Source organism: Equus przewalskii, chromosome 12, assembly GCF_037783145.1.
Source record: "Equus przewalskii isolate Varuska chromosome 12, EquPr2, whole genome shotgun sequence".
Taxonomy (NCBI): Eukaryota; Metazoa; Chordata; class Mammalia; order Perissodactyla; family Equidae; genus Equus; species Equus przewalskii.
Window position 1 is genome coordinate 19,395,488 of NC_091842.1, and position 12,662 is coordinate 19,408,149.

The 12,662-nt window shown below is 51.5% G+C and overlaps 1 protein-coding gene across 5 annotated transcripts; it reads right to left on the minus strand.

Moving 5' to 3' along the window:
- Positions 1-2,757: 2,757 nt before the first annotated feature.
- On the minus strand, positions 2,758-12,631 carry STX4 (syntaxin 4). Of its 5 annotated transcripts, XM_070567992.1 has the most exons (13): positions 12,397-12,631; positions 12,024-12,309; positions 11,462-11,923; positions 11,177-11,278; positions 10,965-11,064; positions 10,754-10,828; positions 10,158-10,228; positions 8,308-8,416; positions 8,159-8,235; positions 7,799-7,936; positions 6,754-6,864; positions 6,568-6,666; positions 2,758-6,472 (listed from the first exon to the last, which is right to left on the minus strand). In XM_070567992.1, the coding sequence occupies exons 3-12, from the start codon at positions 11,489-11,491 to the stop codon at positions 6,586-6,588; spliced, it is 894 nt and encodes a 297-aa protein (XP_070424093.1). In that variant the 5' UTR covers positions 11,492-11,923; positions 12,024-12,309; positions 12,397-12,631; the 3' UTR covers positions 2,758-6,472; positions 6,568-6,585. The 5 variants fall into 5 exon arrangements, 4 of the variants coding, with proteins under 4 accessions (XP_070424093.1, XP_070424092.1, XP_070424091.1 ...); XR_011524748.1 differs by lacking the exons at positions 12,024-12,309; positions 12,397-12,631 and having other exon boundaries at positions 2,758-4,062; positions 4,968-6,472; positions 11,462-12,020; XM_070567993.1 differs by lacking the exons at positions 12,024-12,309; positions 12,397-12,631 and having other exon boundaries at positions 6,223-6,472; positions 10,965-11,086; positions 11,462-11,755.
- Positions 12,632-12,662: the final 31 nt, after the last annotated feature.

Consider the following 12,662-nt stretch of genomic DNA (forward strand, 5'->3'; position numbering starts at 1 on the left):
TTTTTTTTTTAAAGATTGGCACCTAAGCTAACAACTGTTGCCAATCTTCTTTTTTTTTTTTTCTGCTTTTTCTCCCCAAATCCTCCCAGTACATAGTTGTATATTTTAGTTGTGGGTCCTTCTAGTTGTGGCATGTGGGACGCCACCTCAGCATGGCCTGATGAGCGGTGCCATGTCTACGCCTAGGATCCGAACTGGCAACACCCTGGGCCGCCAAAGCAGAGTGCACGAACTTAACCACTCGGCCACGGGGCCGGCCCCCGACTAGAACTTTCGTCTGGGCAAAAAGCTGCCCAAGGTAGAGATTATATTTCTCAGCATCAGCTGGATGTGGCCATGTGACTACATTCTGGCCACTAGGATTAGAGCAGAAATTATTTGTACACCTTCCAGAAATTTAGGATAAACAGCAAGCCATCCCTTTCACTTTTTTGCTTTACAGAGGGTAGACTGTGGAAGTGGTGGTGGACCATCTTGGACTATGTGGGTGAGGGCAACACCCCAGGGATGGAACAGCAACAAGATAAAATAATGATTTTTTTTCTATTATTCATGGGTCCTGATGACTTCATGCAAAGACCCACCATACTAACTTGTACTTTTATATAAGAGAGAAATAAACTTCTATCTTGTTTAAGCCGTGGTTAGTTTGGGTCTCTCCTTCATGCAGCTGTACCCATACACAAACTGACAGAAAATTTCTACTTATTATCCATTATGTTGGGGCTGCTTGGAAGGGTGGACATCCGTGCGGTTAAGGCAAGTTTGGGTTTTACTTTCTCTCTTTTTTCCTTTTGGACAGTTCCTTTGAAATGGTACCATTGTAGTCTTAGGATGTATGTGAGATTGACATTTACTAGGCACCAAGTTGATGCTAGAAGGTCTGGGGCCCCACCCTCCCAGATATTTTTCTAGTTCGCATGAGCAGCTACCACTAGTTGCCAAGAACCAGCAAGAATCAAGAAAGCTCACTGAACAGGACCTGAGGGTAAACATCTCTGAACAGGGAGGAAAGGCTCAGACCTCGTAGCATCATTACAACTCATTTTGGCATGTCAACTCTCACAGTGATAGGAAAGGAGAACTGAATAGAGAGCCTCTGCAATATGGAGGGAGCTTTTATCAGTCAGCTAGGATCAAATTATGCCGCAGTAATGAAAACTCCAAAATCTCAGTGGCTTACAACAACAAATGTATTTTTCTCATGCAATTCCATGTCCTCCATGGCAGAGCTGAAGCTCTGTTCTACATCATCTTCATTCCAGAATCCAACCTGAAGGAACAGCCTCAATCTGGAACTTTCAAGCTCAAGACATAGAGACAAGAGAGGAAAGTTGGCAGATCCCACGATGGCTCTTAAAGCTTCTTCTTGGAAGTACACGTATTAATCCTACTCAATTTCCATTGCCTAAAGAACGCCACATGCCCAAAGCTGATGTCAGTGAAGTGGGGATTTATAATCTTTTCATATGGTGGGACCCCACAGGGAGGACCAATGTCTTTGAACAATTGTAAAATCTTGCCCAGTCTGTCTGCTTTGTCATATTACTGCCTTTGTGTTTCTTCCATATGCAAAATAAATGCTTCCCCTTCTCAAGGGAGACCACCCAAATGACCCATCTAATCATGACGTCAGGCTCAAGTCCAGGATCTCTATTAGTCTCTATATCAGGTGCAGATGTGGCTTCTCTTGATCCAGAGACTTATGAGACAAAAAAATAAATAAATATAACATGTTATCTCTTACCCCCTCCCCCCAAAAAAAATCCAGCATATGAAGTGGAACAGGGACAGGATAATGGCAGTAAACACTCCCATTTAGAAGGAAGAATGGGAGACACACAGCAGTTCTGGCCCATAATAATTCTACAGTCCTGCTGGGCAGATACTGAGACGGTCCCCCACCTTTCCCTGGGAGTGGACTGCTTCCTGGGACTAGTTCCCTGCTTCATTCTTCTCCATGTCCTCGGCTCTGCCCTTAGTGTGGTCTGTCCTTTTCCATTTATTCTCCTGGGCCACATTTTAAAAGACATTGGAGGTTATGCCTTTCTGAGGTAGAGCAGCTTTCTCAGCCTCCTTCATGCCCATAGAAATTTGGGAGCCCTCAAGGTTGTATTAAGTCTTGAACACTCATGGTCTTTTAAAAGTGCAAGGTAATGGCTTTTGTTGGGGGGGGGGGGGTCTTCTTTTCTATTTGATTCCAGTCAGTTCCATGGGCCAACAGCCAAACCCACATTCTTTTCAGATACGCCTCTCTCTTTAGACTTAACTGTAGGCAAATGGAGCCTACTAACTCCTTTGGGAGCAGTTGTATCTTTCACTGGTTAAAAATGTGGATCACTTGCCTGGAGCTTCTATATTCTCTTCCATTTCTCTTTAAAGACTGGCCAATTAGTTTCTGAGTCATCTCTTTCTTATAGTAACTTGTCAAATGTACCCAGTAGCCACCAAGGCATGCCACTAATACTCCCTTTCCCAATTTTCTTGCCTAAAGCCCCAAGCTCATTTGGACATTACTTATATTCTTAGTTATTTCCAGCTTAGAGTTTAACCAAATGCTTCACCACTGCATAACACACATCACCATCTTTCCAACTTCCAATGACAGCTTCCTCACCAGCCACTGCCCAGCTCCAAAGCCACGTAATTCAGGTTTATTTTTTATTGTAGCAGCAACCCACTTCAGGGTATGAGTTCTTTAACTGTTGGTTTAGACTTATTATGATATGGTACCAACCAAACTCCACACATCAGCTGTTCACAGCAAGAGAAGTTTATTTCTCACTGACATCACACATCATTTTACAGGTGGACTACAGCTCAGCTTCATGTCATCTTAATTCTGGGTTCCAGACTGAAGAAGTCTTGATCTAGAAATTGCCAGGCTCATGGCAGAGGGAAAAGAGAGGGGAAGCTGCCAGACTACGAGTGGTGCTTAAAACTTCTGTTTGGAAGTGGTATGTTACATTTCTACTCACATTCCATTGGCCAAAACAAGTCATATAGCCAAGCCTATTATAATCTTCCTTTAGGGAGGGGCCCTGTAGGAAGGACTATATATTTGGAACAATAATACAATCTACCACAGGGTTTGCCAGAAATGTCAATCATTGTGCTTGTCCACTCTTCCTTCAGACACACTCTGTTACAGTGCGCATACATCTTGGTCAAGGGTAAAGTCTTGATTCAAGCTAGACAACTCATAGGCAGGTCAATGTAGCCTGATCTAGACCAATCTGATTCCTTTTCTTGGGAATTTGAACTGTGAAATGTTGAGTGAATGAGGCAATAAGTGGAGAGAGAGCTGCAGCTAAAAGGTTGTGAGGCAAGATGGATTTGGAAAAACCACAACTAACCAAGACCCGGTTCACTGAAAGTTGGGCTGACAGCAGCCAAGCCAGGATTTCAGTGCAAAACCTGCTCTTAGCTCCTCACTCTCTCCTCATTTACTCTTGTTTCCCACGTGGAAGGGGTATACACAAGAGAGCCTGTGAAATCCCCAGTGCATGGGTCCACTTTTCTGTTCCGTCTGCTCCAAACTTGCCACTCACTTGTTCAAAAACCTTCCATGGGTCCCCTAGCCCACAGGAAAGGTTCAAACTACTGAGCTCAGAATTCAAGGCCTTACTTGGCCATCTAGCCACCTCTTCCAGGAGGTTATGGACAGCTTCCTGAGTGAGACAGGTAAGCAGCCATTCAGAAGTGGCACTGTCCAGTATGGCCAAGCAGAAGTCACACACAGCACATGGACACCCAGTTGCATAGATGTGGTCTCTATCAGATCCCAGTAGGTGCCACAGGTCATGCAGTTATTTACTCTGAAGGCAGAAAGGTGAGAGAGTGGACAAAGGCGACCAACAGGACAGGATTCCTCTGAAGATGCAGGCCATCGGGGAAGAGGCGGAGAATCAGAGAAACCCAGAGGCCCCTGCATCCAAATCAGCCTTATACTGGGGCAGGATCTGTCCAGCCCCGCAGTTTTCCCATCAAGTGGACATCCGGATTGTGTTTGCACACTGCTGAGAATGAGTAGCTCTTTCCTGTAGGCGTTTAGGGCTTCATCTGTACACAGGACACGTGATCTCAGGAAGGACGAAGGCGTGGGTACCCTCCCAGACTTGCGCAACTGGAAGCTTAGCAGCCAGGAGCCACGCTTTCTCCCCAGACTTGCGCAACTGGAAGCTTAGCAGCCAGGAGCCACGCTTTCTCGGGTAAAGTCCCTGACTCACTACTCCCGCCAGTCTCTCACAAGCCCACAGCCTCCCGCCTCTTTTGAAGGTTTGATCATGTCCTGTGCGCTCTGTGATGATCACTTTTGGGTACTACTGGCAACTGGCTCTGAGGCGCCGCCCATACCAGCGTCCCATGTTTTAACTGCTGTTTAATACTAGAATATTCACTCCCCCAGGACGCCCTACAGACCAATCCCGATGTTCTTCAGGATCAATCTTTAGGTCCGCTGGCCAATGGTTTTCCAGGCGCCATGGGCCACCATCTCAGTCACGCCCCATACTCGGGGCCAACCATACACTCGGACTTGGCGCAGGCGCCGGTACAACTGCCGCTCTAGGGCCACAGTGAGGCGCTGCAAGCAGACGCCCAGCTATGGATGGGAGGCAGAGTAGGCCCAGGTGTCGAGTCACTGGGGCCCAATTCCACCCTCTGGCCCCTCCCCGAGCCCAGGTCTAGGGGTGGGGTCCAGGACTACACCAATGACATCATGTCCAGCCCTTCCACAACTCCATCACACCAGCACCCACGTGTATGCCCCACACTCAGCAGCAAAAGCAGGCGGTACTGCAGCCAGCCGGGCTAGAGAGCTAGGAGCAGCAGCGACACCAGCAGCAGAAGCCTGTGGAATCGAAAGTGGGATGGGATGGGGCAGGGCAGCTGGAACCCGGCCACAGACCTGGTCCGGGTCAGGCAGCCCTACTCCAGCCAAGCTTTGGAGCCAGGAGCCGGCTTACCCCTGAAACCAGGCGTCTGGGGACAGGTGCCACATCCAGCTCCAGAAACTAGGCATAGGGGGGCGAGCCCGGTGGCACAGCAGTTAAGTTCGCACATTCTGCTTCTCGGCGGCCCGGGATTCGCCAGGTGCGTACATGGCACCACTTGGTAAAAGCCATGCTGTGGTAGGCATCCCATGTATAAAGTAGAGGAAGATAGGCATGGATGTTAGCTCAGGGCCAGTCTTCCTCAGCAAAAAGAGGAAGATTGGCAGTAGTTAGCTCAGGGCTAATCTTCCTCAAAAAAAAAGAAAAAAAAAAGGAACTAGGCATAGGACTTAGAACTCAGAAATTTCGAGTTGGGGCCTGGAGCTCAGGTGCCTCATAGAAAACAGGGGTCAGGCTCCTCTGCCTCCTGTAGCTACCCTCTTCAGCTAGATAACCCCTTAGAAACCAAGTGTGCTGATCCAGAGTTGCTGGCTCTCTAAGCTGAACTCTTACATAAAAAAGGCAATGCCTGGGCCCGGCCCCGTGGCCGAGTGGTTAAGTTCCCGAACTCCCCGGCAGCGGCCCAGGGTTCTGCGGTTGGGATCCTGGGCGCGGACATGGCACCACTCATCGAGCCATGCTGAGGCGGTGTCCCACATGCCACAACTAGAAGAATCCACAACTAAAACTATACAACTATGTACTGGGGGGCTCTGGCGAGAAAAAGGAAAAATTAAAGAAAAAAATCCTTAAAAAAAAAAAGGCAATGCCTTTTTCTGGGCCCAGGGCCTGGCCTGCTGGTCCCTCTGCCTGGCAACCTCTTTCCCTGCTTTTTCCCATAACTGGCTCCTCCTCATTTAACATTCCACTCAAATATCACCACCTCTGAGACAGGCCGTTCCCTATCCACTGTACGCAAAGTGACAGCCTCAGTTACTCAATTACTTTTTTGGTACCTCTTCCTTTTGGCCTCAGAAATGCCCACTGATGCTACACACAATCTCACTTGTGTCCCAGGCTGGTGTGGCCCCGCCTCACTGCTTCCAGGTTAGGTACTCACAGTGGTCTTTCCCCAGGTACAGTACTGAGCCATATGTGGGTGTTACCCCCTCCCATCCCTACTCATTCCTATAGGAGAGTAGAAGGGCAGTGCCAGCTTGCTGTGGTCACAGTGCCTCTGATCTGAGCATTCCTGGGCTGGGCCTGGCACCAAGGATGGCCAGGAGGTGGAGAAGCTGGATACCTGGAGGCCCTGGGCCAGCCATTCCAGGAACACACAAGCACAGGGGAGTCTCCAAGCTTTTGTTTAATTTCTTAAAAAACCATGTGTCCCAACCAAACAGGACACTGCAGGCCCTCCCTCAGGCACTGTGGCCTGAGGAGGCAGGCCCCCATGAAAGAGTAGCTGCCAACCCCAGAAGAACTGCCCCTCTGCACAGGGCCAGTGTGAGGAAGGGGCTCCGGCTGGAGGCTCTGTCCTGCACCCCCCCAGCTGCTGGGAAAGAAGGCAGACCCTGGGTCCCTGGTGCTCTTAGTGCCTGCAAGGGAAGGAGGGAGAAGAAGGTCTGAGGAGAGGAGGAAAGGCTGGGACCAGGGATGGGGCAGGCCAGGGGGCAGGCCCATAATATCTCACCAAGAATGCGCGACGCTATCAAACCAATGTGGAGATGACAATGATGACCAACAGAATAAGGACAGTGATGGACACACAGATGGCAATCAAGAATTTCTTCTGTGGGAAAGGAGGGGGTCAGGGAAACTCACTTAGGAGGGGAGGGAGAGCCACCCCGGGCTGGGGAGGGGAGGAGGAAAGGCTCACCTTCCGTGCCTTCTTCTGGCTCTCCAGGGTCATCTTGACATGTTCCTGCCCACGTTCCACATAGTCTGCTGAGCTCAGGATGTTCTTCTCAATCCGATTGATCATCTCCCCCTGCTCGGAGGAAGCACCCCAGTTGAGGCTGATAGGGATGACTAGGGGTGGAGGGCTCAGCAGCTCCTCTGTCTGCCCACCCCAGCCCCGAATGACCGAAGGACACTCCCGGCAGAAAACGCTGCACTGACATAGACACAGAGGCAGGACCACATCTGACAAAAGTTCACACTCCTGACGGCAGCTTCCAGGACCCCTTCTATCATGGGGTCCCTTCTGCCCTGCTCCCTTACCTCACACAACCTCTATTTGCAGCGGTGGCTTGGAGCCAAGTACCTTAAATGGCCCATACCTCTTCACAAATCTGCCTGGATTCACCTGTCCTTCTAGGCCTGTCCCCCAGCTGCTGTGAAGCCCTTCCTATCCCTGTCTCCTCATGGCCCTGCCAGCCTTCAGGTCCTGGTACTCCTACTGAATGAAATCCCTTCCCCATGACTCCCAGCTGCAACAGGGCACTGGCTGCAGCACTAGTGGGGGCAGCTCCTCCAGGATGGGGCTGGAAGCTCCCCTCACCCCATACACCCAGGGCCAGAGGAAGAACACCACCTCCCACTCCAACCTTGCACAGATTTTAGAAGACAGGCCCTCTGGAGCCAACTCTGACCGGAGTACTTAGAGGCATAAACGTGGGTTCTATGGGTGGAGGCAGAGCCTGGGCTGGGGCCATACCTGGGTGGGCTCAATTTGGAGGGGGGATGCAACATAGAGAGGAGTGGTCATTTGGGTAGCTGTGGAGAGAGACACAATTCTGGGGCATGGCTAAGAATGGAAGTAAGGACCAGCATGCAGGCATAGCCCAGCATGGAGGGAAGAAAAGCCTTGTGAGAGAGGCTAAGGGTGGAGGTGGGCTGACACTCACAGCTGGGGTTCTGACTGAACATGGTCTCCCATCTGGGGTCTGGGTCAAGGCCAGCCAGCTGTCTGGGGCACCCACCTGCATCTCCACCTCAGTAGCGAGAAAAGTGAAGATCTCATGAAGTTCACGGATACTGCGTTCAAGCTGCTGGATCTCACTGTGCCGGGCTGAGATCTCATTTAGTGCCTGTCGAGTCACTTGTGTATCCTTCAGTATCTGAGGAGTGGAGGGACAGGTCTTAGGGAAACCAGTAGCAGGTCAGAAGTTCCTGTTGAGCTCTGGGGCAGTCCTCAGGCCTAGAACTGGGGCCAGCGCCCTGAAAAGTAACTCCAGGCATGCTAACTTGTTCCCTTCTGGGCCTCAGTATTCCCTCAATCAAAAAGGGCCAGGGCTCAGAAGGATGGGAGGCCAGGAGGGAGGTTGGCTGTGGCCACTCACATTGGACACAAACACCTCACTCTGCCCACTGTCCAGCATCTGCTCCAGCTCCTCATCAGACACCATTCCAGCATTTGCTGTGAAGGAAAAGGCCAGGCTCAGAGCTGGGTCAGGTCACCTGACCCTGTGGGCGGGGCGCCACAACTCACTGATCTTCAGCTGCCTCCGAATCCGTTCCACATTCTTCTCCCGGTATTCAGACTGCATCGAGTTGCACTTGTTGATGAGCTCCACGAATTGCTGGGACAGGACCCCATGCTAAGGATGGAGAATATAGGCTGGGCACCCCTGGGAGGATCCCCGCCTGGTCTGGGCCTCAGCATCCTCATAGCTACATTGAGCAAATCGCATGAGCTGTCATAGGTGCCTGCCGCCTTAACCACCTTATGATAACCTTGAAAGGCTCCCTCATTTCTCTCAGGCTAAAACCCAAAGCCCTTACCGGGACCTAAAAAGCCCTGTGTGAACTGCTCCTCCTCACACTTCCCCTCTGACCTTACCTCCTCCCACTGTTCCCTCCTTCCCTCCAACCACAGCCAGCTCCTTACTCCTCCCTGAACAAAGCACACCCCCACCTCAGGCCTTTGAACTCACTGCTCCTTCAGCCTAGAATGCTCATGCCCTACAGAGGCCTTTGAGTCTCTGTTCCACTGTTGTCTTCTGAATGAAGTTTTCTTCACCTTATTGAAATTGCAACCTGCCTTCTCTAAGCACTCTCAATCCCTCTTCTCCTGCTTTTTTTTTTTTTTTAAGGAAGATTAGCTCTGAGCTAACATCTGTGCCCATCTTCCCTATTTTTATGTGGGACGCCTGCCACAGCATGGCTTGATAAGCGGTGCATACGTCCACACCCGGGATTCAAACCGCTGAACCCCGAGCCACCGAAGCGGAGCACACGAACCTAACCACTCTGCCACCAGGCTGGCCCCTCTCTGACTCTTTTTTCCTTAATACTTACTATGTTCTAAAATAATTTACTTATTTATTTTGGTGATTGTCTCTCCCCACCAGGATATGAGCTCCCTGAGGATAGGGATCTTTGGTTCACTGCTATATCTCAAACAGGTACAAAAAGGTCTGGCCCACAGCAGGCACTCAATCAATATTTGCTGAATGCTTGTGGAATGCCAGCCTCAGTGCTTAGGCTGGAGGTGTGCTAGTAGACCTGGGGGTCAGCTTGTTGCCCAGATTAAAGGTCCATCTGGGCGCTCAGCCTTTCACACCAATGACTACCACAGGCTCCCCCTGAAACACCTTCTCCATTCCCCTGTTGCCTTAAATGTGCTCATTCCTTGAAGTACCTTCCTCAGAGACACATCTGCTCTCCTGGCTTCATCTGTACCCTTTCAAGATGCCCAAACTGCCCCATATTCAATCCGGGGTCTTTGCTGTACTCTGGGCCCACCTACTCTAACTCTGACCTCCATGAACTCCAAACCACTCCTCACTGGGCACCCAGAGGGGGCTGGTCAGATCACCTCAAATCTCCTTACTAAGATGTTGATGCAGTGACCTTCCCTCACCCAGGGAAGTTCCTCTTCCTGACTTCTTGAATTCTGCCCATCAGGCAGAGGATGTCCCTGTCACATGGGCAGGAAACCTCCTAGTCATTTATGACTGCTCCCTCTTCTTCCCTGGGCAGAGCCATTAGCTACCAAGTCCTACCTGAGTAACATCTTTGTCACCTATTCAAGCTTAACTCCCCATCTTGGTCCCCAGAAAGCATGTCTCCCACAGGCAAGCCCAGGTCATGTCTGGGGACTCAATAACTTCTCATTGAATGGAGAAGAAGGCAGGGTGTTAGAATGGATTAGGAGTGAGGAGACCTGGGTTCTTGAATTGGGTAAGTCCTTTCTCTCTCCGAGCCTCAGCTTCCCCATTTGGAAAATCATCAGGTTGGACTTGATAATCTCTAAGGACCCTTGCTTCTTACTTCTGCCATCTATTGATGTATAAAACACTTGCTGAAATGTTCCACTTCTGGAAATAACAAACCCACCTGCGTTTTTCTCATCCTCATGTTGACCGAGTTATAATTCTCATCAGCTTCCTCCTTCTGAGGCTCTATGGCTGTGGGAAGACACAAGGGTATTGCTGGGGTCGGGGTTTGACCTGTGGCTTCTGAAAATTGTCTGCGGACCAGAACACAAGGCCAGAACTATACCCTACCCATACAACAGAGAGGTGCTTATCTCCATAGGTTTTTTTGGGGGGTGGGAGTGGTATAATTTATCATAAAATGACTAATTCTGAACCTTTAGCAGGAGAAAGGTTATATTTTTCTTTGCAGTACATCAGAGAATTCTCACAGGTATGCAGAGAGCTCCTAACAAAAGTCCCATCTGCCTGCCCAAAGAATGCACACTGGGCAGCAAAAATAGTAGGAGTAAACGGTTTCATTACAAATAAAGGAACCAGAGAGGAAGACATCTGCCGTGGAAAGTACTATAAACTGGAAGCTAGATTCTAGGTCTAGGCCTCCTGTGTGACCTGGATATATCTCTGGCCTCTCTGGGTCACACACTCCCCATAAACCAGGAGCTGGGCAGAACCAGAGGGAAGGATCTGTCTGAGGTCCTCCAAGCTGGAGCTCACCCTTCAGCTCGGCGCGGATCTCCCTCCCCAGCTGTTTTATCTCGTCGCGCAGGTTCTGCAGGTCCTGCTTCATGCCTGAACAAGAGAAAGCCATGACTCTCAAACAGCATCCCCTACCTCAACAAATCTCCCTGACCACTACCTGGGTGGAACTACAAACCCCACAATCCCTCTGGCTGAGCACGTGTTCTGCACCCGGGGTTTCACTCACTCTCCTCGGGAAGGGGCGTGGCCAGGATGGTGACCTGCTGCTTCTCCAACTCTCGGACTTTATTCTCTAGCTTGACAATAGCCTGCCGAATTGTCCGGACCTGGGGAGGGTGACCGAGAGGGCTGAAGGAGATATAGGTGTACTCCCGACCGCACTGCTCCTCAGGTCTTCCAGCTCCCTCGTGAATCCGGGCCGAGACTTCAGGCTCTTACCTTCTGGAAGAACTCATCGTCCGGGCTCCCCAGCCGTGCCGTGCCCGGCTGTACCACCAGCGCGACCCGTTCCTTGTCCTCATCGTCCGAGCTGTCATCCCCCTGCCAGGGCCGGGGTCACTGGCATCACTTCCTTGCTGTAGCTCTCTTCCCACAGGACTCACGGGCTTCCGGGTCTTTCCTTCCTAGCCCTCAACCACCCCTCCTTGCCCCAAAGGAGTCCTGCATTTCATCCAGACCCCACTCTGTCCGCCCGTCCCCAACCCTGCTGCCCCGACTTCTCACCTGCCTCAGTTCGTGGGTCCTGTCCCGCATGGCGGCCTGAGCTCGCTCTCCCCGGCGCCGGAGCCGCGAGGGCCTCAGGATTCTAAGTTTGGAACTCCGGTGCCTCCCTGGCACTCTGACACCCGGCTCCACCCTCACCCCGCGGACCCGAAAACCTCCCACGAGCCGCCAGAGGCTCTGTCCCTGTCACTATCCACAGTCAATGGGAAGGAAGCGACCTCTGGGATCCCCAAGGTTTCACAGATCGGAATTCCCTTTTCTTCCCCCCCCCCCAACTCCCGCTCCCTTGGCCTCGGCCCCGCCCCCCTGGGATGATTCGGGGCATGCGCACCGGGTCGCGTCTCTTCCCCGCCCGAGGGAGAGGTGGAGGTCGGAAGCTGTAGCGCCCCGAACGGAAGCAAATCTGCTAGGAGGTGAGAACCCGCCCCCTCCACCGGAACTGTCGCGTCTTCCAACGGAAATCTAGTTGCCAAAAGGGGTGGGAATGCGTCATTTGTACGTAATATGAGAGGCCCTGCATCTCACATCACCCCATGGTCCCCGGTCGCGTCACGTGACTGGCCTGGTCCCAGCCTCGCGGACCACAGAACGTGACGCTTTGACTGTCACGTGTCTTGGCTCTGTCAACTCTGTCTCTGAAACATCCTTCTGCCCACGACGTCCGCGGCAACCCGGCGGCCAAGCTACGCCCCTCCAGCCCCACGAGGCGTGGAGGGGGCGCTATGCCCAGAGACCTTTTGAGGCAGTGGGTGGTAGGACCCTTGCTGAATTCAGCTTTATTTTCTTTGGCGTCCAGAGGCGTGGGCAGACTCACGACTTAGAATTTGGGGTTGTCATCATCGTGGGACCTTGAAATTTAGAAAATAATACGATCAGGCGTCGGAGAATTGCAGGGTTTCGTAAGCATAAAATCTGGGGGTGGGAAGTGACGTCACCCAAGGCAGAAATCTCTTCTCCCGCATGCTTCTGGCGCAGCTTCTGACAGGTGGGCGGCTGGCACCCTGCTTGAACACTGCGGTCCCGCTGCACTCATCACCTTCTGAGCGGTGAGAGCATTTCAGGGCAGCTCAGACTGAGAAAAGTCTCTGTATTATATTGAGCAGTTGCCACTTACACCCCCCGCCCCAACCTTGTACATAGGTCTCGCCTCTGGAGTCCACGGAAAATTCTGCACACATTCCACGTTCTAGAAGACCGTGAG

Bases quoted from the DNA above. Each gene is read 5' to 3' on its own strand.
- STX4 (XM_070567990.1), bottom strand. From the start codon at position 11,491: ATGCGGGACAGGACCCACGAACTGAGGCAG. The intron at 10,229-10,753 runs GTGAGCTCCAGC...GTCTTCCCACAG, and splicing joins GATCCGCGCCGAGCTGAAGG to CCATAGAGCCTCAGAAGGAG. The intron at 8,417-10,157 runs GTGGGTTTGTTA...CTCCATCCTTAG, and splicing joins TGAGGATGAGAAAAACGCAG to CATGGGGTCCTGTCCCAGCA.